This window comes from Oncorhynchus keta, chromosome 15, assembly GCF_023373465.1.
Source record: "Oncorhynchus keta strain PuntledgeMale-10-30-2019 chromosome 15, Oket_V2, whole genome shotgun sequence".
NCBI classification, from domain to species: Eukaryota; Metazoa; Chordata; class Actinopteri; order Salmoniformes; family Salmonidae; genus Oncorhynchus; species Oncorhynchus keta.
In genome coordinates this window covers 39,799,912-39,824,101 of record NC_068435.1, presented here as the reverse complement: position 1 = coordinate 39,824,101, position 24,190 = coordinate 39,799,912, and the positions used below count along the sequence as shown (strand labels likewise).

Genomic DNA, 24,190 nt, shown 5'->3' with positions numbered 1-24,190 from the left:
TGGGGCAGGCTTACAATGATGGCAAAAAACAACATTTGAGAGTGCGCTGACCCTGGTGCTGGAGGGGGTGCGCAGCTGGAGGTTGAATGTTTGAAGGGGTTCGGAACTATAAAAAGTTTGAGAAACACTGCTCTATTGTGATGCAAGATACTGTATCTCTACCCTGAAGGCTTTGGAATGGTTTGTTCAACTCGTTCTCTTCTCACTGAAGAGCAAAGTAGGTTGTTTCCCTTATGACTTCTTTATATCTACTGCCTCTGTTGTGTACTTCTTTTGTCAAATTCATCACAGCAACAATGGTTCAAGTTAAGCTTAAGTTCATGTAGCTTGTATAACTTGATTTATACGTATATATTGTACGATTTGATCTCGAGTTACACAGGCTTAAAACACATCTATAACACATGTATAATCAGATCTACAGTTCGATAGGGTATAACGCAAAACATATAAGCTGATTTACACTTATATAGGCTTATAACATTCTCTCTCTCTCTCTCTATAATGTATCGGGTATAATCTGATTTAAACATACAGGCCTGTAAAACCTGTAAATAGTAGCTTGATCCACACATTCATTTACCAATTTCTAAATGATTTTCTGTCTTTCTTCCAGGTATCCGGTAGTTCTACAGAGCAGCAGCCATGGTGTTGATCCTGGGCAGACGGCTGAACAGGGAGGACTCTGGGACCCGGGACTCCCCCGCTGTCAAACGAAAGGTGCACACCAAACCCACTCATTTCATCAGAATTCAGAGTTCATCTTAGCTGTTTATTTTGTCCAAAAATGTAAACAATATACTGAAATTATACTGAGGTGCATTTGTGTTGATTTTAAATCCAGTGTGTTTATCTTGTCTTGAAAAGCAATTAGAAGTGCAAATTGAAGCAATCATTCCCCAGTGGCAAATAAAAACATAATAAAACATAGTAAAACATAATAAAACATAGTAAAACATAATAAAACATAAAACATAATAAAACATAGTAAAACATAATAAAACATAGTAAAACATAATAAAACATAAAACATAATAAAACATAGTAAAACATAATAAAACATAAAACATAATAAAACATAGTAAAACATAATAAAACATAGTAAAACATAATAAAAACATAATAAAACATAAAACATAATAAAACATAGTAAAACATAATAAAACATAGTAAAACATAATAAAACATAGTAAAACATAATAAAAACATAATAAAACATAAAACACAATAAAACATAAAACATAATAAAACATAGTAAAACATAATAAAAACATAATAAAACATAAAACACAATAAAACATAAAACATAATAAAACATAGTAAAACATAATAAAACATAGTAAAACATAATAAAAACATAATAAAACATAATAAAACATAATAAAACATAGTAAAACATAATAAAAACATAATAAAACATAAAACATAATAAAACATAGTAAAACATAATAAAACATAGTAAAACATAATAAAAACATAATAAAACATAATAAAACATAATAAAACACAGTAAAACATAATAAAAACATAATAAAACATAATAAAACAAAATAAAAACATAATAAAACATAAAACATAATAAAACATAATAAAACATAAAACATAATAAAACATAATAAAACATAATAAAACATAAAACATAATAAAACATAATAAAACATAAAACATAATAAAACATAATAAAACATAATAAAACATAAAACATAATAAAACATAATAAACATAATAAAACATAATAAAAACATAATAAAACATAATAAACATAATAAAACATAATAAAAACATAATAAGTCATAATACACATAGTAAAACATAATAAAAACATAATAAAACATAATAAAACATAAAACATAATAAAACATAATAAAAACATAATAAAACATAAAACATAATAAAACATAATAAAACATAGTAAAACATAATAAAACATAGTAAAACATAATAAAACATAATAAAAACATAATAAAACATAATAAAACATAATAAAAACATAATAAAATATAACACATAATAAAACATAATAAAACATAATAAAACATAGTAAAACATAATAAAAACATAATAAAACATAATAAAACATAATTAAAACATAATAAAACATAAAACATAATAAAACATAATAAAACATAAAACATAATAAAACATAATAAAACATAATAAAACATAAAACATAATAAAACATAATAAAACATAATAAACATAATAAAACATAGTAAAACATAGTAAAACATAATAAAAACACAATAAAACATAATAAAACATAAAACATAATAAAACATAAAACATAATAAAACATAATAAAACACAATAAAACATAATAAAACATAAAACATAATAAAACATAATAAAACATAGTAAAACATAATAAAACATAGTAAAACATAATAAAAACATAATAAAACATAGTAAAACATAATAAAACATAATAAAACATAATAAAGCATAATAAAAACATAATAAAACATAAAACATAATAAAACATAATAAAACATAATAAAACATAATAAAACATAATAAAACATAATAAAAACATAATAAAACATAACACATAATAAAACATAATAAAACATAATAAAACATAGTAAAACATAATAAAAACATAATAAAACATAATAAAACATAATTAAAACATAATAAAACATAAAACATAATAAAACATAATAAAACATAAAACATAATAAAACATAATAAAACATAAAACATAATAAAACATAATAAAACATAATAAAACATAATAAACATAATAAAACATAGTAAAACATAATAAAAACATAATAAAACATAATAAAACATAAAACATAATAAAACATAATAAAACATAAAACATAATAAAACATAATAAAACATAATAAAACATAATAAAACATAGTAAAACATAATAAAACATAGTAAAACATAATAAAAACATAATAAAACATAGTAAAACATAATAAAACATAAAACATAATAAAACATAATAAAGCATAATAAAAACATAATAAAACATAAAACATAATAAAACAGTAAAACATAATAAAACATAGTAAAACATAATAAAAACATAGTAAAACATAATAAAACATAGTAAAACATAAAACACAATAAAACATAAAACATAATAAAACATAGTAAAACATAATAAAAACAATAAAACATAATAAAAACATAGTAAAACATAATTGGCCTAGAAGCGAAACACACAGTTACATTCCCCCTTCCCCACCCCCTTAGTTTACTAGTCAATGCAGGAACACCACTTTGGACCATAAAATCAAACTCATCATTAAACATTTTCTCCCTCCCCAAGGTGTTCGAGGTGGACTCCAAGACGCTGACCGGTAATGAAGTGCTGGACTTCTCCTCCGGCTCCTCCCACTCAGAGGCCATTTTGCAGGTGTTCAATGAGTTCCGCGACAGCCGCCTCTTCACCGACGTGGTCATCAGCGTGCAGGGCCGCGAGTTCCCCTGCCACCGCGCTGTGCTCTCTGCCTGCTCCTCCTACTTCCGCGCTATGTTCTGCAACGACCACCGTGAGTCACGCGAGATGCTGGTGGAGATCAATGGCATTCTGGCCGAGGCCATGGACTCCTTCCTCAGCTACGTCTACACAGGCCGCGCCAAGATCACCACCGACAACGTGCAGTTCCTATTCGAGACCTCCAGCCTCTTCCAGATCTCCACGCTGCGTGAAGCCTGCGCCAAGTTCCTAGAAGACCAACTAGACCCTTGCAACTGCTTGGGAATCCAGCGATTCGCAGATGCCCACTCTCTGAAACAGCTAGCCAGCCGCTGCCGCTCATACGCCCTTGCCAGCTTCCCTGATGTGGCCCAACACGAGGAGTTCCTGGACCTGAGGAGGGACGAGCTGGAGGAGTACATCTGCAGTGACGAACTGGCCATCGGGAAGGAGGAGGTGGTGTTTGAGGCGGTGATGCGCTGGGTGTACCACAGTGTGGAGCCCCGGAGGCCCGTGCTTAAAGAACTGCTGCACCACGTCCGCCTGCCCCTGCTGCACCCCAACTACTTTGTCCAGACAGTGGAAGGAGATCAGATCATTCAGACCGCTCCAGAGTGCTACCAGCTCCTCCACGAGGCCCGACGGTACCACGTACTGGGCAACGAGATGATGTCACCCAGAACCCGCCCACGCAGGTATAGTGCAGGGGATGCTGGGAGGTGTAGTTCAGAGGGATCCAACTTAGTCACTCTCTTCTATTCAATTCAATACAACTTTATTTTCCCTCAAGGATAAATGAATATGGAACATCTTTTGGGACCGAATGTTCTGATACATCTAAGCAGGGCTAGTTATCTTTATTGTGTATGTTTCTCTGGAGTGGTGCTGTGTTGTGCATTCAAATCAAGTCACATTTGATTTGTGACAAGGGCTGAATACAACATTACTCTGAAATGTTTACTTACAAGCCCTTTCCCAACAATGCATAGTTAGAAACTACCACCAAAGAAAAGGAAATAGTATCACAATAAAATAACACTAACGAGGCTATATACAAGGAATACCGGCACCAAGTCACTGTGCAGGGATAATAATATAATATAATATAAATAATATATGCCATTTAGCAGACGCTTTTATCCAAAGCGACTTACAGTCATGTGTGCATACATTCTACGTATGGGTGGTCCTGGGAATTAAACCCACTACCCTGGCGTTACAAGCGCCATGCTCTACCAACTGAGCTACAGAAGGACCACCTACAAGGTAGTTGAGGTAATGGATGTCATATGTACATGTAGGTCGGGGTAAAGTGACATTGTTGTTGCTCTGTGTAGTGTTTCTGTGTTGTTGTATTTCTCCACAGCGTCTAGTGTTTAGTTTATTTGTTATTTGGCATATATGCTGAAACAGGAAGTGTTGTGACTGTGTATGGTACAGTTCCAGATCTATCTTCTTCCTCGCCAGAGAGCTGGAAAGCAGATTATGGGTCATTTCTATTTCCTCTTGGCTTGTCACTTATCTGACACTCATTTTACGGAGATTAACTCGGATCCCAAAGTATTAGAAATGTCTGTTTGCAAACGAAAACACCTGCCGTTTATCTTAGCTTTACTCTTAGTTCGGTCAAATAACCACCCACCTTTTCTTCTGTGAGGGAGAGAGAGAGAGATGAGACCGAGAGAAGGGTGAGGTAGAATGTCAGTGCTCGCTGTTCACTGTTTTCTCCCTCACATGAACTCATAACCCTTTGCTTGTGTGTTATTGTGCAGACAGAGACTCATTTAGTTTGTTCTGTAGTCCCATTTTGAAATGGAAATGTGTCATGAGGTGGAAAGCCATCCACATTCCGGTTTGCTGACAGAATAGGTAGGTTGCAAGCATTCGTAGCCTGAACCACATGTGCGTTGGATCTTGTTTTAATAGCAGAAGTGAAGCAGTGTGTCACATACATGTTTATTGTAATGTTGTGTGTTTGTGTACAATATACTGTAGATAGGTTCATGTGAATGTGTGTGCCTCTGAGTTCACCCATATCATTTTCCATTGCTCTTGAAAAGCAACCTAAATACATACAGTATCTGCTGTTTAGACGCCACTGGTTTAAACACTGCTGTTCTCTTGTCTATGGAGTTGTTAAGTATTATTTGACTCTGGGTGTCAGTTAGATAGCCGGGAGGTGACGTGTCTCTCTCAGGCGTACCGTGTCAGTATCCAGGCAGATCACAACAGACCAGACATAGAGCCTCCTGTATGTTTGTCTTTGTCTGTGTGTGTAGCCTCGGGGGCCATGAGTTTCAGCTCCTGCCAACAGATGCATGCCATCTCCATTCTCCACCCTCCAAACCCCAAAATGGTCCCCATGGGGAAACTCTGGGGGTCTGACTGCCCTCTATTGATCTCTCACATACATGTGTCTGACCTGAGCTAATCTTTACCAGACAGGTGGGGAATGTAGGACAATATAGACTAATATAGGCAAAAGTGCACAAAACACGTTGTTAACTAGCATGTCATTGAGTTTGATTTCGAGTTAGCTTAGCATTTCATCCAGGTGGGGATGTTTTGAAGTTTAATTATAAAGATGAATGTTTCTTTGACAGTATCGTGGAGTTGAAGGGGATCATGCTATAGCCCAGGCATACACTTTCCAAACAGGCCCGATTGGGAAGCATTTGGATGTATTATTGAGGTCATTGATATTCAGTGGAGTAGAGCCTTTAAAAGGCCAATTCTGTTCTTAAGAAGACTGCATTTTGCCAGGCAGACAAATACAATCATGGAAAGTATTACACATTACACGTTGTGAATTACCAATCTAAAGCTGTGCAGCATACTGCCTTCTCTCTTTCACTTTAGTCATGAATCAAAACTGACTCGCCTGTATTGTGCTGTTGCTGGGTTGTGTCTTGTTGCTGTCTCATTTTTCCACTATTACCTGTAGAGGTCGACCGATTATGATTTTTCAACGCCGATACCAATACCGATTATTCAGACTTCCGGCGCCGACTGAGATGGCCGCCTCGCTACGTGTTATTTCTTACATTAGTACCCCAGGTCATCTTAGGTTTCATTACATACAGTCGAGAAGAACTACTGAATATAAGATCAGCGTCAACTCACCATCAGTACGACCAAGAATATGTTTTCCGCGACGCGGATCCTGTGTTCTGCCTTACAAACAGGACAACGGAATGGATCGCTTGCAGCGACCCAAGGAAACGACTACGAAAAAGAGGGAAACGCGGCGGTGTTCTGGTCAGACTCCGAAAAAGGGCACATCGCGCACCACTTCCCAGTATTCTTCTTGCCAATGTCCAGTCTCTCGACAACAAGGTTGATGAAATCCGAGCAAGGGTGGCATTCCAGAGGGACATCAGAGACTGCAACGTTCTCTGCTTTACGGAAACATGGCTTACTGGGAAGACGCTATCCAGGGCGGTGCAGCCAACGGGTTTCTCCACGCATCGCGCGGACAGAAACAAACATCTCTCTGGTAAGAAGAGTGGCGGGGGCGTATGCCTCATGACTAACGGGACATGGTGTGATGAAGGAAACATACAGGAACTCAAATCCTTCTGTTCACCTGATTTAGAATTCCTCACAATCAAATGTAGACCGCATTATCTTCCAAGAGAATTCTCTTCGATTATAATCACAGCCGTATATATGCCCCCCAAGCAGACACATCGATGGCTCTGAACGAACTTTATTTAACTCTTTGCAAACTGGAAAACATTTATCCGGAGGCTGCATTCATTGTAGCTGGGGATTTTAACAAAGCCAATCTGAAAACAAGACTCCCTAAATTTTATCAGCATATCGATTGCGCAACCAGGGGTGGTAAAACCTTGGATCATTGTTACTCTAACTTCCGCGACGCATATAAGGCCCTGCCCCGCCCCCTTTCGGAAAAGCTGACCACGACTCCATTTTGCTGATCCCTGCCTACAGGCAGAAATTAAAACAAGAGGCTCCCACGCTGAGGTCTGTCCAACGCTGGTCAGACCAAGCTGACTCTACACTCCAAGACTGCTTCCATCACGTGGACTGGGACATGTTTCGTATTGCGTCAGATGGGAATATTGACGAATACGCTGATTCGGTGTGCGAGTTCATTAGAACGTGCGTCGAAGATGTCGTTCCCATAGCAACGATAAAAACATTCCCTAACCAGAAACCGTGGATTGATGGCAGCATTCGCGTGAAACTGAAAGCGCGAACCACTGCTTTTAATCAGGGCAAGGTGTCTGGCAACATGACTGAATACAAACAGTGCAGCTATTCCCTCCGCAAGGCTATTAAACAAGCTAAGCGTCAGTACAGAGACAAAGTGGAATCTCAATTCAACGGCTCAGACACAAGAGGCATGTGGCAGGGTCTACAGTCAATCACGGACTACAAGATGAAATCCAGCCCAGTCACGGACCAGGATGTCTTGCTCCCAGGCAGACTAAATAACTTTTTGCCCGCTTTGAGGACAATACAGTGCCACTGACACGGCCTGCAACGGAAACATGCGGTCTCTCCTTCACTGCAGCCGAGGTGAGTAAGACATTTAAACGTGTTAACCCTCGCAAGGCTGCAGGCCCAGACGGCATCCCCAGCCGCGCCCTCAGAGCATGCGCAGACCAGCTGGCCGGTGTGTTTACGGACATATTCAATCAATCCCTATACCAGTCTGCTGTTCCCACATGCTTCAAGAGGGCCACCATTGTTCCTGTTCCCAAGAAAGCTAAGGTAACTGAGCTAAACGACTACCGCCCGTAGCACTCACTTCCGTCATCATGAAGTGCTTTGAGAGACTAGTCAAGGACCATATCACCTCCACCCTACCTGACACCCTAGACCCACTCCAATTTGCTTACCGCCCAAATAGGTCCACAGACGATGCAATCTCAACCACACTGCACACTGCCCTAACCCACCTGGACAAGAGGAATACCTATGTGAGAATGCTGTTCATCGACTACAGCTCGGCATTCAACACCATAGTACCCTCCAAGCTCGTCATCAAGCTCGAGACCCTGGGTCTCGACCCCGCCCTGTGCAACTGGGTACTGGACTTCCTGACGGGCCGCCCCCAGGTGGTGAGGGTAGGCAACAACATCTCCTCCCCGCTGATCCTCAACACGGGGGCCCCACAAGGGTGCGTTCTGAGCCCTCTCCTGTACTCCCTGTTCACCCACGACTGCGTGGCCACGCACGCCTCCAACTCAATCATCAAGTTTGCGGACGACACAACAGTGGTAGGCTTGATTACCAACAACGACGAGACGGCCTACAGGGAGGAGGTGAGGGCCCTCGGAGTGTGGTGTCAGGAAAATAACCTCACACTCAACGTCAACAAAACTAAGGAGATGATTGTGGACTTCAGGAAACAGCAGAGGGAACACCCCCTATCCACATCGATGGAACAGTAGTGGAGAGGGTAGCTAGTTTTAAGTTCCTCGGCATACACATCACAGACAAACTGAATTGGTCCACTCACACTGACAGCGTCGTGAAGAAGGCGCAGCAGCGCCTATTCAACCTCAGGAGGCTGAAGAAATTCGGCTTGTCACCAAAAGCACTCACAAACTTCTACAGATGCACAATCGAGAGCATCCTGGCGGGCTGTATCACCGCCTGGTACGGCAACTGCTCCGCCCTCAACCGTAAGGCTCTCCAGAGGGTAGTGAGGACTGCACAACGCATCACCGGGGGCAAACTACCTGCCCTCCAGGACACCTACACCACCCGTTGTTACAGGAAGGCCATAAAGATCATCAAGGACATCAACCACCCGAACCACTGCCTGTTCACCCCGCTATCATCCAGAAGGCGAGGTCAGTACAGGTGCATCAAAGCTGGGACCGAGAGACTGAAAAACAGCTTCTATCTCAAGACCATCAGACTGTTAAACAGCCACCACTAACAGTGAGTGGCTGCTGCCAACACACTGTCATTGACACTGACCCAACTCCAGCCATTTTAATAATGGGAATTGATGGGAATTATGTAAATATATCACTAGCCACTTTAAACAATGCTACCTTATATAATGTTACTTACCCTACATTATTCATCTCATATGCATATGTATATACTGTACTCTACATCATCGACTGCATCCTTATGTAACACATGTATCACTAGCCACTTTAACATGCCACTTTGTTTACTTTGTCTACACACTCATCTCATATGTATATACTGTACTCGATACCATCTACTGTATGCTGCTCTGTACCATCACTCATTCATATATCCTTATGTACATATTCCTTATCCCCTTACACTGTGTATAAGACAGTAGTTTTGGAATTGTTAGTTAGATTACTTGTTGGTTATCACTGCATTGTCGGAACTAGAAGCACAAGCATTTCGCTACACTCGCATTTAACATCTGCTAACCATGTGTATGTGACAAATAAAATTTGATTTGATTTGATTTATTGGAGGGCCAAGAAAGCCGATACCGATTATTCGGCCGATTTTTATTTATTTATTTGTAATAATGACAATTACAACAATACTGAATGAACACTTATTTTAACTTAATATAATACATCAATAAAATCAATTTAGCCTCAAGTAAATAATGCCAAAACAAAGTGTGGGAGAAGAAAGTAAAATTGCAATATGTGCTATGTAAGAAAGCTAACATTTCAGTTCCTTGCTCAGAACCTGAGAACAAATGAAAGCTGTTGGTTCCTTTTAACATGAGTCTTCAATTTTCCCAGGTAAGAAGTTTTAGGTTGTAGTTATTATAGGACTATTTCCCTCTATACCATTTGTATTTCATTAACCTTTGACTATTGGATGTGCACTTTAATATTGCCAGTGTAACAGTATAGCTTCCGTCCCTCTCCTCGCTCCTCCCTGGGCTCGAACCAGCAACACAACGACAACAGCCACCATCGAAGCAACGTTACCCATGCAGAGCAAGGGGAACAACTACTGGAAGGCTCAGAGAGAGTGACGTTTGAAACGCTATTAGCGCGCTAACTAGCTAGCTATTTCACTTCGGTTACACCAGCCTCGGGAGTTGATAGGCTTGAAGTCATAAACAATGCTTGATGCACAACAAAGAGCTGCTGGCAAAACGCACGAAAGTGCTGTTTGAATGAATGTTTACGTGCCTGCTTCTGCCTACCACCGCTCAGTCAGATACTTAGATACTTGTATGCTTGTATGCTCAGTCAAATTATATGCAACGCAGGACACACTAGATAATATCTAGTAATATCATCAACCATGTGTAGTTAACTAGTGATTATGATTGATTGTTTTTTCTAAGATAAGTTTAATGCTAGCTAGCAACTTACCTTGGCTTACTTGTGGAGTGTAACAAGAGAGAGGCAGGTCATATTGCGTTGGACTAGTTTAACTGTAAGGTTGCAAAATTGGAACCCCCGAGCTGACAAGGTGAAAATCTGTCGTTCTGCCCCTGAACGAGGCAGTTAACCCACCGTTCCTAGGCCGTCATTGAAAATAAGAATGTGTTCTTAACTGACTTGCCTAGTTAAATAAAGGTTAAAAAAAAATCTATATTTTTTTAAATCGGCAAATCTGCGCCAATTTCCGATTGTTATGAAAACTTAAAATCGGCCCTAATTAATCGGCCATTCCGATTTATCGTCGACCTCTAATTACCTGTATTGTGTATGTTCATCTGGAGTGGTGCTGTGTTGTGTATTGTTGCTCTGTGTAGTGTTTCTGTGTTGACTTATTTCTCCACAGCAACTAGTGTTTTGTTTATTTGTTATTTTGTTGTGTCTTGTCACTGTGCTGTTGTTTTATTACTGCCCCACCTCACCTGTATTGTGACCTTTTCTTCCCCTCTCCTATTCTTATTCTCTCTCTCTCTGCAGGTCAACAGGCTTCTCAGAGGTGATCGTGGTGGTGGGGGGCTGTGAGAGGGTCGGGGGGTTCAACCTGCCTTACACAGAGTGTTACGACCCTGTGACAGGAGAGTGGAAGTCCCTGGCCAAGCTCCCAGAGTTCACCAAGTCAGAGTACGCCGTCTGTGCCCTCCGCAACGACATCCTGGTCTCAGGTGAGCTCCTCACCCTTTGCTTGCCACCCTAAGGAGAGATCAACACGGATTAGTCATGGAAGAATCTCATATTGATTATTTAAAAAATGAATAGGTTATGTCATGACAGAGATCAGGAAGTACTCATGGGAGTTACCAATTCCAATTGGTAAATTAGTATTAACCCTCTTTCATTGTTTAACTAGAAAGACTGGTTAAGTCTGTACCATATAGCTGTCACTTAATCAGTTGTCTTGAAAATAAACGAGACGAGGAAAGGAACCACTTAACACTATTGGAGGAAAGGAGACTATAGCTCTATTAAGGGAAGAACTCTATTAAAGCCTATTAATACGCAGCCTTAAGAGTACCTCAGCTTTGTGGTCCCTCACTGTGGAGTAAAGGAAAGGGAGTAATGTGATGGCCGTTTGCCACGTATTTGTTATACTCCAGCCCGTTTTAAAAAGAAGAAAATGTAAGAGCAGCATCTGGACACACTCTGCAGGCGTGGTGCCCAGGGAGGCCCTTATTGGCCAGCTCATGCATCTCTTCCCATTGGCCAAGAGCCAGGGTCACATGGCTCTTTGCTCTTTATAGCTTTCAAGGATAAAGTCGCTTCTACAGTTTGATCTATGGTCAGTTTAAAATGTTTCATCTAATGGTTGAGGTTAGTGTTTAGGGAAGGTTAGCTGATCCTAGATCTGTGTCAGTGGGCAACTTCTACCCAGAGTGTTTATAGCCTTTTGACCGGGCTGATTAATGCTGGGAGAAGTGTGCTGCCAAGTTTGGCACAAAATACCCTTTTTAAAGCCTCACTGGACCCAAATTGAACAGGGCAGCGGTATAATAACGTCATCTACACTCCCTAATGAAAACAGCATGGGTTCTATTGAAATACCATACCCCAGGCTTTCGCTCGAATTAGCTGTAAACAAACATTTAAACATATATTTTGTCATGACAGCTAACACATTAGAGGAGTTGGCTGCAAACTGATCTGAAACTATAGGCTAATAAAGAACCATCATCACAGAAACATATAAATCTATCCAACTTTGACAAAGGTTGTATTGGGTTTAATGTACATTGTGGGATTTACATCATAGCATTGGTGCTAATTGGGATTGTTTTCGCTCAAAAGCAATTAATTAGCCTCAGATAACAAACATGCTAAAACAACAAATCTGCCAAAGTACAGGGAGAAAAGAGACAAAGAATGAAAAAAGAGAGAGAGAGGTTCACAGTCTGCCCATGAGGGAAAGAGTACATTTTATTTGTCTTGTACTCTACTTGTGCCAAGTCCTCACGTGTGAGCTATCAATCTCTCTCTCTCTTTCTGTTTCTCTCTCTCCCTCTGTCCCCCTCTCTCCTTCCCTCTCTGGCTCTCTCACATTCTCTGGAGGGTGTCACTGCAGCAGTACAGCTGCACTAAAGCCCCGTCTGAAATAGGATCAGAATGAGACGAGCATGGAACCCTCCAGTCTGTCTGGACCGTTACTGTCACTGACTGCGACCTTAACCCTGGACGTGACTGTCTTTCCCACACTGACCGCATAATTCAGCTCACAACACTCACTGTCAATGACCACAATATCTGACCAATAGTTTGCCTGTCAACTCTCCTCTAAGGGAATCCTGAGGTGAACTTTTATGTAATCGTCATGCCACATGATCAAGATCAACGGTTCATTTTATTGGACTCCTGAGTGACATGTTTTGTATGATAGGAAGATGTATGCAGTATCAACTGTCGACAGTTAGCAACATTAGCAATGACATGTGTGGAAGAACAGGGGAATGTGGCTCAGAATCAGCATCACACACAGCATCAACCCTAAACATGACCCTGGCCATGACTGTCTTTCCCACAGTGACTGCATACTTGAGCTCACAACACTCACTATCAATGATCAATATGACCAAACGGTTCACCTCTCCACTCACCATTGTGGGAATCCATACTTGAGCTGGTGTCAGTGGGACATTTGGGTGGCCATTTGAGCACATTAACCAAACCAACCATGTTTTGTATGATAGGAATATAACATTTCTTAGCTGAATTTGGCTGTATTCTCCCAGATTATATGAATGTATACTGTATGAAAAGTCGACAGTTAGCCACGTTTATCTGAAGCTGCTTGGTCTGCTAGCATAGCTGCTATCAATCTGGCTTGGCTTCCTTGAAAGCTTGAACACAGCCCGCGATATGGTTAACCCTTGTGGGTGGGACTGCGGATTGTTCTGGGCTTGTGGCTGTTTAAATCACTGCTGTTGTCCATCTGCCCTGCGACCTGTCCTGGCTTGAGCTGCATGGAGTACGAGCAGTAGCCAACGTTGCTACCATGCTGTCAAAAGCTAATGAAGAGGACAGTGTTTCTCTATCACAGGTGCGTGATCTTTTAAATCAACAAAAATATGTCTAAAAGCAGTTGTCACAGCAACAGGAAAATAGCTTCAAGAGCTTTATCCAAATAATTGTCCATTCAACTAACAAAAGAATGGACGATCTGACCAGAGATGTCCAGTACCTTAACAACAGTTTGTAGTTCTACCAGGAAGAGGTGGATGTCCTGAAAGAGGCTTGCAGCAAGATGACAACAAACTGTAAGTCTGTGAGAGATTACATCAGCAAAGTCTGTTAATCATTATTAACAATGACTGGGAAAACAGATGATCTATTCCAGATGGAATAATATTGTTGTGGATGGCATACCAGAGTCTCTACATGTGAACTGGACAGAGTCTGAGGTGCAATTGAGAAATATTATCACAGAAAAGCTGCAGATGGATCATAGGAAGATTGAGGTGGAGCACGCCCACGGGACTGGAAAACCTGTAACCGGCCCACGGGACTGGAAAACCTGTAACCGGCCCACGGGACTGGAAAACCTGTAACCGGCCCACGGGACTGGAAAACCTGTAACCGGCCCACAGGACTGGAAAACCTGTAACCGGCCCACGGGACTGGAAAACCTGTAACCGGCCCACGGGACTGGAAAAACTGTAACCAGCCCAGGTGACAGACACAGGCCAATAGTGGTCAAGTTCCTAAGGTTCAAGGATAAGATGGCTGCTCTGAAGAGAGCCAAGAACTTGAGAGGAACCAACATCTTCCTCAACAAGGACTACTCGTAAGCTGTGTGCCAGAGGCAAAAAATAACGGCCAGAGACAGTGGGGATTTGCTACAGCAGGGCAATTGTCAACCCTCCCTCCCAAAAATCTGGGAGAAGTGAGAGGGCTACATCACACACACACACACGCACGCACGCACGCACGCACAGACGCACGCACGCACGCACGCACGCACACACACACACACACACACACACACACACTGTGCACCAACTGACACTCACAAGTGCCTGATTGACTGACTTTATTGGCCGAACAAAGTTATTTTCATGCTTTTTTATTTATTTATTCTTATATTATGTCTATCTCTGATAAGTTACCCGGGAAAGGGCTAAAAATAGCCCATATATATATATATATATATATATATGTAGCCTTAGAAATATGGTTAATGAAATCAATAACTTCCTAACAACAGATAACATTCATATGCAGTTGAAGACGGAAGTTTCCATACACCTTAGCCAAATACATTTAAACTCCGTTTTTCACAATTACTAACATTTAATCCTAATAAAAAATCCCTGTCTTAGGTCAGTAAGGATCACCACTTTATTTAAAAATGTGAAATGTCAGAATAATAGTAGAGAGAATTATTTCTTTCAGCTTTTATTTCTTTCATCACATTCCTAGTTTGATATAAACTCAATTAGTATTTGGTAGGATTGCCTTTAAATTGTTTAACTTGGGTCAAATGTTTTGGGTAGCCTTCCACATGCTTCCCACAAGTTGTTTGAAGGCACAGTCAACTTATTGCATGTAAACTTCTGACCCACTGGAATTATGATACAGTGAAATAATCTGTCTGTAAACAATTGTTGGAAAAATTACTTGTGTCATGCACAGAGTAGATGTCCTAACCAACTTGCCAAAACTATAGTTTGTCAACAAGAAATGTGTAAAGTGGTTGAAAGATTAGTTTTAATGACTCCAACCTTAGTGTATGTAAACTTCCGACTTTAACTGTATAAGCCCTCTCTGAGACCCACTTAGATAATTCCTTTGATGATACAGCATTAGCAATACATCTACAGAAGATACGGGAATGGGAACATTTTTGCTTGTCATTTAGAGTTTTGTAAAGTTAGTGTGGGTGAGGTGGACAAATTATTGTTGTCCATCAATAATGAGAAACCACCTGGTATTGACAACTTAGATGGAAAGCTACTGAGGATGGTAGCAGACTATATCCCCACTCCTATTTGTCATATCTCTCATCTGGATATGGATGAATGTTTTTGTCCTCAGATCTGGAGGGAAGACAAAGTCATGCCACCACCCAAGAATGGTAAAGCACCCTTTACTGGTTCTAACAGCCAACCAATAGGCTTGTTGCTGATTCTTAGAAAACTTTGGGGAAAAAACTAATTAATTGCTATTTATCTGTAAACAAATTAATAACATACTTTACCTGCATTGCTTGCTGTCTGGGATTTTAGGCTGGTGTCATGACGTTGGCCTGGGGGTAAGTTTATGACAGTCATAAATACCTCTTACCCCCTTGTTCCTCTCTCTACCCTACTGATGTGACATTTGAAAACCCCTTGGTTAACATAGAGAATCTGGGAACATCAGAAGGTGGGGGGAAATGAACTATATTCTGGTAATCTAACCTAACCACCAGCGTAGCCTAGTGGTTAGAGCGTTGGACTAGTAACCGGAACGTTGCGAGTTCAAACCCCCGAGCTGACAAGGTACAAATCTGTCGTTCTGCCCCTGAACAGGCACTGTTCCCAGGCCGTCATTAAAAATAAGAATATGTTCTTAACGGACTTGCCTGGTTAAATAAAGGTAAAATAAAAAAATAAAAATTGAACATGCGGTACTACTTACTGAAAATTATGTCAGTTCGGTTGTCATCTGAGACAATGATAGGATGATATAAACTCTACAGTGGAAAGTCTACACATCAGAGTTATCGGATTCACATGGAATTGTTGTTCAATTTAAATGTTTGAATATAAAATTATTGGTGACGAGATTAAATGTAATTTTAGCTTCCAAATGAGAGATTTGGGCTTACATAAGGTTAGGGCTCTGCGTGGCTCTCAGTGGCCCGCCCCTGTGAAGAGACATGGGTTATACAACTTTTCAAACACACCCTTTTCGCTCCACTATATAAAGCCTTGACGAAAATGTAACCTTCTGTTCCGAGGATGTGAGGACAACGGTCCGATGTCAGAATGGTTCAGATAATAACTACAGAACGAAGCCAACCTCAGCGTGAGCTTTGGTTGCGAATGGTATGAACTTTGAACTCTTTTTCACTACAGAAGTGATACCTCCTAGCCGTTGAGTTAGCAACAGCAGCTGCAAACGTAGGCTAGGAAAGAACAGACAGAGTATTCCGTCTACCACACAACGACGTTACTACAACGTATTCAATTTACCACCAGAGACATTCTTCAAAGGTCTCGGTTGGGCAACACGGCCTTCCATCTACCACCAACCTACCGAAGCGCAGCTCAGAGTAAATATTCATTGCATATTCCTTTTCCAAATGGGCGGTAATTTAGAATGCATAACATACTGTATTTACAATAGCACAGCTTCGACCTTCTTTCACTCAAACCCAGCCCCTTTTCTTTTGACCAACTGTCATATCTGTTCCGCCCGCTAGGGACAATTGCCTTTATGACTTAATTTGTAATCAAGGTATAATTAATTCTGTGTTTATGTAATTCTGTGTGATTAGTTAAGTATTTAGTAAATAAATATTTAACCCAATTTTGTATTGCTGATTCAACTTGTTAGCCAGGGTTCGTGAAGGTTTACAAGAATTTACAACTTTCAGATGAGACTGAATTAAGGTGACGATTAATATTGACTGCTATTGATGTAAATATTACTAGGTCTTTAAGAGTTTATTCGGAAGATAACAGCTCTATACATTTTATTTTGTGGTGCCTCTAGTTAATGACATTTTCATGATTAGCTCAATCAGGTAATATTAATTACGGAGAAAGGATTTTATAGGATAGCATGTCGTATCACTTAATCCGGCATAGCCAAAGACACGACACTGGGTTTCTGTACCGCACTTTGTGACATCAGCTGATGTAAGAAGGGCTTTATAAATACATTTGATTGACTTTCAGCATGCTTGATAACAACATAAATGACGGGACTGACACAAATGATTGATGAATGGTTGAAAGAAAAGAATAACAATAAGATTGTGGGAGCTGTATTGATAGATTTTAGTGCTGCTTTTGATATTATTGACTTTCAAACTCTGCCATATCACAGAAGCCTGTGTGTCTATGTATGCTAATGATTCAACATTATACACGTAAGCAACCACGTCTAGTGAAATCACTGCAACCATAAACAAAAAGTTTTAGAATGGATGGTCAGTAATAAACTAATCCTGAACATCTCTAAAACTAAAAGCATTGTATTTGGTACAAGTTTTCCCTAAGTTCTAAACCTCCACTAAATCTGATAGTGAATAATGTGGCTGTTGAGCATGTTGAGGAGACTAAATGACTTGGTGTTACGTTGGATACAAAAACTTTCATAGTAAAAACACATTGATTAAATGGTTAAAAAGATGGGGAGAGGTCTGTCCGTGGTAAAGAGATGCTCTGCTTTTTTGGCACCCCACTCCACAAAACAAGTCCTGCAAGTGCCAAGTTTGATCTTATCTTGATTACTGCCCAGTCATATGCTCAGGTGCTGCAAAGAAGGACCTAGAAAAACGTGTTCTTCACTGTAATCGGAGGGATAATATCAACAGTATGCATGCCGGTCTCTCTTGGCTAAAACTAAAGGAGAGACTGATTGCATGGAACTACCTTTCACCTCGGATTGCTCAAGTGAACAGCAAACCTGGCTTTAAAAAACCCGTAAAAACCATGTAAGAGCAACACCTCATGGCACAACACCTCATGGCACAACACCTCATGGCACAACACCTCATGGCACAACACCTCATGGCACAACACCTCATGGCACAACACCTCATGGCACAACACCTCATGGCACAACACCTCATGGCACAACACCTCATGGCACAACACCCCATGGCACAACACCCCATGGCACAACACCTCATGGCACAACACCCCATGGCACAACACCTCATGGCACAACACCCCATGGCACAACACCTCATGGCACAACACCTCATGGCACAACACCTCATGGCACAACACCATTTTTACAACACCTCATGGCACAACACCCCATGGCACAACACCCCATGGCACAACACCCCATGTTCAACACCCCATGGCACAACACCTCATGGCACAACACCTCATGGCACAACACTCATGGCACAACACCTCATGGCACAACACCTCATGGCACAACACCTCATGGCACAACACCTCATGGCACAACACCTCATGGCACAACACCTCTCCCCTATTTGACGTATTTGATGAAGCTCCCGACAAACAGTTATTGTTACGTTAATTCCTGAGGTAGTTTGGAATTCGTTAGTGAATGTTGCATCCTCGGACAGACCATTTTTACACGCTACGTGCTTCAGCACTCGGCAGTCCTCTGTGAGCTTGTTTGGCCTACCACTTCACAGCTGAGCCGTTGTTGCCCCTAGACGTTTCCACTTCACAATAACAGCACTTATAGTTGACGTGGGTAGTTCTAGCAGGGCAGAAACTTGACAAACTGACTTGTTGGAAAGGTGGCATCCTATGACGGTGCCACGTTGAATGTTACTGAGCTCTTCAGTAAGGCCATTCTACTGCCAATGATTGTCTATGGAGATTGCATGGCTGTGTGCTCAATTGTATATACCTGTCAGTAATGGGTGTTGCTGAAATAGCCAAATCCATAAATTGGAAGGGGTGTACACATAGTTTTGTACATATAGTGTATATACATGTAGGTAGGGGTAAAAGTGACTAGGCAATCAGGATAGATAATGAACAGAGTAGTGTGTGTGTCAGTGTAGTATGTGTGAGTTTGTGGGTAGAGTCCAGTGAGTATGTATAGAGCCAGTGCAAAAAAAGGTCAGTCAATGCAAATAGTCTGGGTAGCCATTTGATTAAGACAGGTTACCTTGGCGATGTTGGGCACAGGGGCTATGGTGGTCCGCTTGAAACAAGTAGGTATTACAGACTGGGTCAGGGAGAGGTTTAAAATGTCAGGCTGGTCCGCGCATGCGCTGAGTACGCGTCCTGGTAATTCACCTGGCCCTGCGGCCTTGTGAATGTTAACTTCGGCTACGGAGAGCAGGATTACACAGTTGTCCGGAACATCTGGTGCTCTCATGCATGGTTCAGTGTTGGTTACTTGGCGAGCATAGAAGGCATTTAGCTCATCTTGTAGGCTCGCGTCACAGGGAAGCTCGTGGCTGGGTTCCCCTTTGTAATCCGCGATAGTTAATTTGTATTAATGCCAGAAGCTGTTTTCAATCATAGGAAATGGAGGAAACATTATGTACAAAAAAAGTTCAGATCAGCGCAAACATGACAAAATAGCGCAATTTGTCATGAGCCCGTAAAACGGTTGCTATTCACTCCAGTGCCATTCTTTTCTTGATGCCCCTCTCCTTGACATTTCCTAAGGGGTATTTTTAGTTTGTTCCTCTCTACGATCTCATGATTAGGAGTATGTGACCAACACTTGCTTCCTGTGAGAACGGACCTGGTTTGAAAGGCTTATGAGTAGGTTCAATGTCATGAAGTATTTGAGGCTTTTTTTGTCTATAAAACTGGTTCTTGTCATATGCTTTGTTTGTTTTTTGGAGACCGATAGGGGCCTATAGGGTAGTCATCAATACCTTGTGTTCTGAATGACAGACAGACACAACTATTAGAGGGTTATACAATAGTCCCATACCCCTAAAAAGTAACAATGTATTGTGTGCATGTAACCATACTTAGTGTCAGCTGTGCCTTAATAAATGTGGCCTTGACATTTCAACCCAAATACATAACCCATTCACAGTTTGGATGTTGCTCAAGATCAACTTATTCTATTTGTGAAGAAATGTCTTTATTAGATGAAATTGGTTTGAATTGGAACCAAGGGCTTATTTTGGGGTAGATACAGGCTTAGTTTTTTTGGCTATTGCTATGTGTCAATACAATTACATTTGAGATTAGTGAAAACAACCAAAGACGATGACAAGTTAGCTAAAAAACGGTAAACTACACTCACGCGTTGAGTAACTTTGCCTAACACTCTGGCTAGCTCTCAGAGTTAATGCCTAGGCTTGAGTTCAGTGGGCTAACATCATCGTAAGTCACTCAGTGTCAAGGCTAACGGTGTTGTGTGTGTTTTCCAGGGGGCCGTATCAACGGCAGAGATGTGTGGATGTACAACTCTCAGCTCAACCTATGGATCCGAGTTGCTTCACTCAACAAAGGACGCTGGAGACACAAGATGGTGGTCCTACTGGGGAAGGTAAGCAGATCACTGTTCAAACACCCTGTTATTTCATCATCTTCGTCTTTATCTAATTATATATACAGTGCCTTGCAAAAGTATTCAGACCCCTTGGATATTGTCACAATTTATTGTTACAAGGTGGGATTTAAATGGATTGAATTGTCAGTTTTTGTCAACAATCTACACAAAATACTCTAACGTCAAGGTGGACCAAAAAATATAGGTTTTTCTTTTTATAAGATGAATAAAAATTAACTAATTAACTAATAACTAAAATATAGTGTTTCTGGGTAAGTTTCTAAGAGCGTTACACACCTTGATTGTGCAATATTTGCCTATTATTCTTCTCAAAATTCTTCAAGCTCTGTCATGTTGGTTGTTGATCATGGCGAGACAGCCATTCTCAAGTCTGAAGTCTATTTCAAGCAGATTAAAGTAAAAACTGTAACTTGGCCACTTAGGAACATTCAATATCTTCTTGGTGAGCAACTCCAGTGTAGATTTGGCCTTGTGTTGTAAGTTATTGTCCTACTGAAAGGTGAATTCCTCTCAGTGTCTGGTGTAAAGCAGACTGAAGCATGTTTTGCTCTAGGTTTTTGCCTGTGTATCCCTTTGCCCTGTTTTTTGCAGTATTGCTTTATTGCCTTGTAGCATACAATATTCATGTTTTGGAATATTTTGTGTTTTCACTTAAGTCATTATTGTGTCATTATTGTGTCATTTAAGTCATTATTGTGAAGTCACAATGTTGTTGAGCCATCCTAAGTTCTCTCCCATCACAGCCATTGAACTCCGTAGCTGGTTAAAATCACCATTGGCCTCGTGGTAACGTTCCTGAGCAGTTTCATTCCTCTCCTGCAGCTCAGGGACGACTGTATCTTTGAGGTGTCTGGGTGGTTTAATACATAATACACAGCATAATTATTAACTAGACCATGATTAAAGAGATATTCAATGTCTGTGTCAGGTATACTACCTCTCCGGTGTTCGAGGTTACCAGGCTGCTCATTATTACGCACACCTGTCACCATCGTTACGCGTACCAGCACCTGATCAGACTCACCTGGACTCTATCGCCTGCCTGATTACCTTCCCTACATATGACACTCCCTTTGGTTCTTTCCCCAGGCGTTATTGTTTCTGTTCCAGTGTTCATGTCTGTGCGCCACCCGTGTTTCTTGTTTTGTTATATGTACATTTATTTGTTAAATACACTCCCTGAACTTGCTTCCCGACTCTCAGCGTACACGCTAGTCTTGATTTGTGATTGTTACCCATCACTGCCCTTATTTAGGAGGCTTTTGAAAAGCTCCCTGCTCTTTGTAGTTGAATCTGTGCTTGAAATTCAATACTTGACTAAGGGACCTTACAGATGTTGTATGTATCTGGGACAGAGGAAGGGTTAGTCATTTAAATATCATGTCAGACAGACTGAGTCCATGTGATTCGTTAAGCCACATTTTTACTCCTGAACTAATTTAGGCTTGCCTAAACATAGGACCTGAATACTTATACAATAAATATATTTTAGTTATGAAATGTTTTATTAATCTTCCACTTTGAGTATATTATTGACACAATTATTATTGACAAAAAGACAATTAAAACCATGTTAATCCCACTTTGTAACACAATAAAATGTGAAGAACTCCAAGGGGTCTGGACAAAGTAAGCAGGTGATCTCCCTTTACAGATCTTTGATCAGACACCCATTACTTCTCTTCCTGTTTATCTACAGTGTCTTCAGAAAGTATTCATATCCCTTGACTTGTTCCACATTTAGTTGTGTTACAGATTCCACATTTAGTTGTGTTATATATATTTTTTCTCTCTCTACACACAATACCCCATAATGACAAAGTGAAAACGTGTTTTGCAAATTTTTTGCGAGACAGCGATTCTCAACTCTTGCCATAGATTTTCAATCCGATGTAAGTCAAAACTGTAACTATGCCACTCAGGGACATTCAATGTCGTCTTGGTCAGCAACTACAATGTATATTTGGCCTTGTGTTGTTGTCCTGCTGAAAGGTGAATATGTCTCCTAGTGTCTGTTGGAAAGCAGACTGAAATAGCTTTTCCTCTATTTAGGATTTAGCCTGTGCTTATCTCTATTCCGTTTCCTTTTATCCTAAAAAACTCCTTAGTCCTTGTCGATGACAAGCATTTATTTTTTATTTATTTCACCTTTATTTAACCAGGTAGGCAAGTTGAGAACAAGTTCTCATTTACAATTGCGACCTGGCCAAGATAAAGCAAAGCAGTTCGACAGATACAACGACACAGAGTTACACATGGAGTAAAACAAACAAACAGTCAATAATACAGTATAAACAAGTCTATATACAATGTGAGCAAATTAGGTGAGAAGGGAGGTAAAGGCAAAAAAAGGCCATGGTGGCAAAGTAAATACAATATAGCAAGTAAAACACTGGAATGGTTGTTTTGCAATGGAAGAATGTGCAAAGTAGAAATAAAAATAATGGGGTGCAAAGGAGCAAAATAAATAAATAAATTAAATACAGTTGGGAAAGAGGTAGTTGTTTGGGCTAAATTATAGGTGGGCTATGTACGGGTGAAGTAATCTGTAAGATGCTCTGACAGTTGGTGCTTAAAGCTAGTGATGGAGATAAGTGTTTCCAGTTTCAGAGATTTTTGTAGTTCGTTCCAGTCATTGGCAGCAGAGAACTGGAAGGAGAGGCGGCCAAAGAAAGAATTGGTTTTGGGGGTGACTAGAGAGATATACCTGCTGGAGCGTGTGCTACAGGTGGGAGATGCTATGGTGACCAGCGAGCTGAGATAAGGGGGACTTTACCTAGCAGGGTTTTGTAGATGACATGGAGCCAGTGGGTTTGGCGACGAGTATGAAGCGAGGGCCAGCCAACGAGTGTACAGGTCGCAATGGTGGGTAGTATATGGGGCTTTGGTGACAAAACGGATTGCAATGTGATAGACTGCATCCAATTTGTTGAGTAGGGTATTGGAGGCTATTTTGTAAATGACATCGCCAAAGTCGAGGATTGGTAGGATGGTCAGTTTTACAAGGGTATGTTTGGCAGCATGAGTGAAGGATGCTTTGTTGCGAAATAGGAAGCCAATTCTAGATTTAACTTTGGATTGGAGATGTTTGATATGGGTCTGGAAGGAGAGTTTACAGTCTAACCAGACACCTAAGTATTTGTAGTTGTCCACGTATTCTAAGTCAGAGCCGTCCAGAGTAGTGATGTTGGACAGGCGG

At 40.4% G+C, this 24,190-nt stretch overlaps 1 protein-coding gene across 2 annotated transcripts in view; it reads left to right on the top strand.

Moving 5' to 3' along the window:
- The window catches only part of LOC118395244 (kelch-like protein 24), a 67,069-nt gene that overhangs the window by 3,765 nt on the left and 39,114 nt on the right, over nucleotides 1–24,190 (top strand). For both annotated transcript variants that reach the window (XM_052464014.1, XM_052464013.1), the window contains 4 exons: nucleotides 617–720; nucleotides 3,287–4,131; nucleotides 11,293–11,477; nucleotides 20,849–20,967. In XM_052464014.1, coding sequence (XP_052319974.1) covers nucleotides 646–720; nucleotides 3,287–4,131; nucleotides 11,293–11,477; nucleotides 20,849–20,967 — 1,224 coding nt within the window. In that variant the 5' untranslated portion in view covers nucleotides 617–645. The remainder of the gene's footprint in view (nucleotides 1–616; nucleotides 721–3,286; nucleotides 4,132–11,292; nucleotides 11,478–20,848; nucleotides 20,968–24,190) is intronic.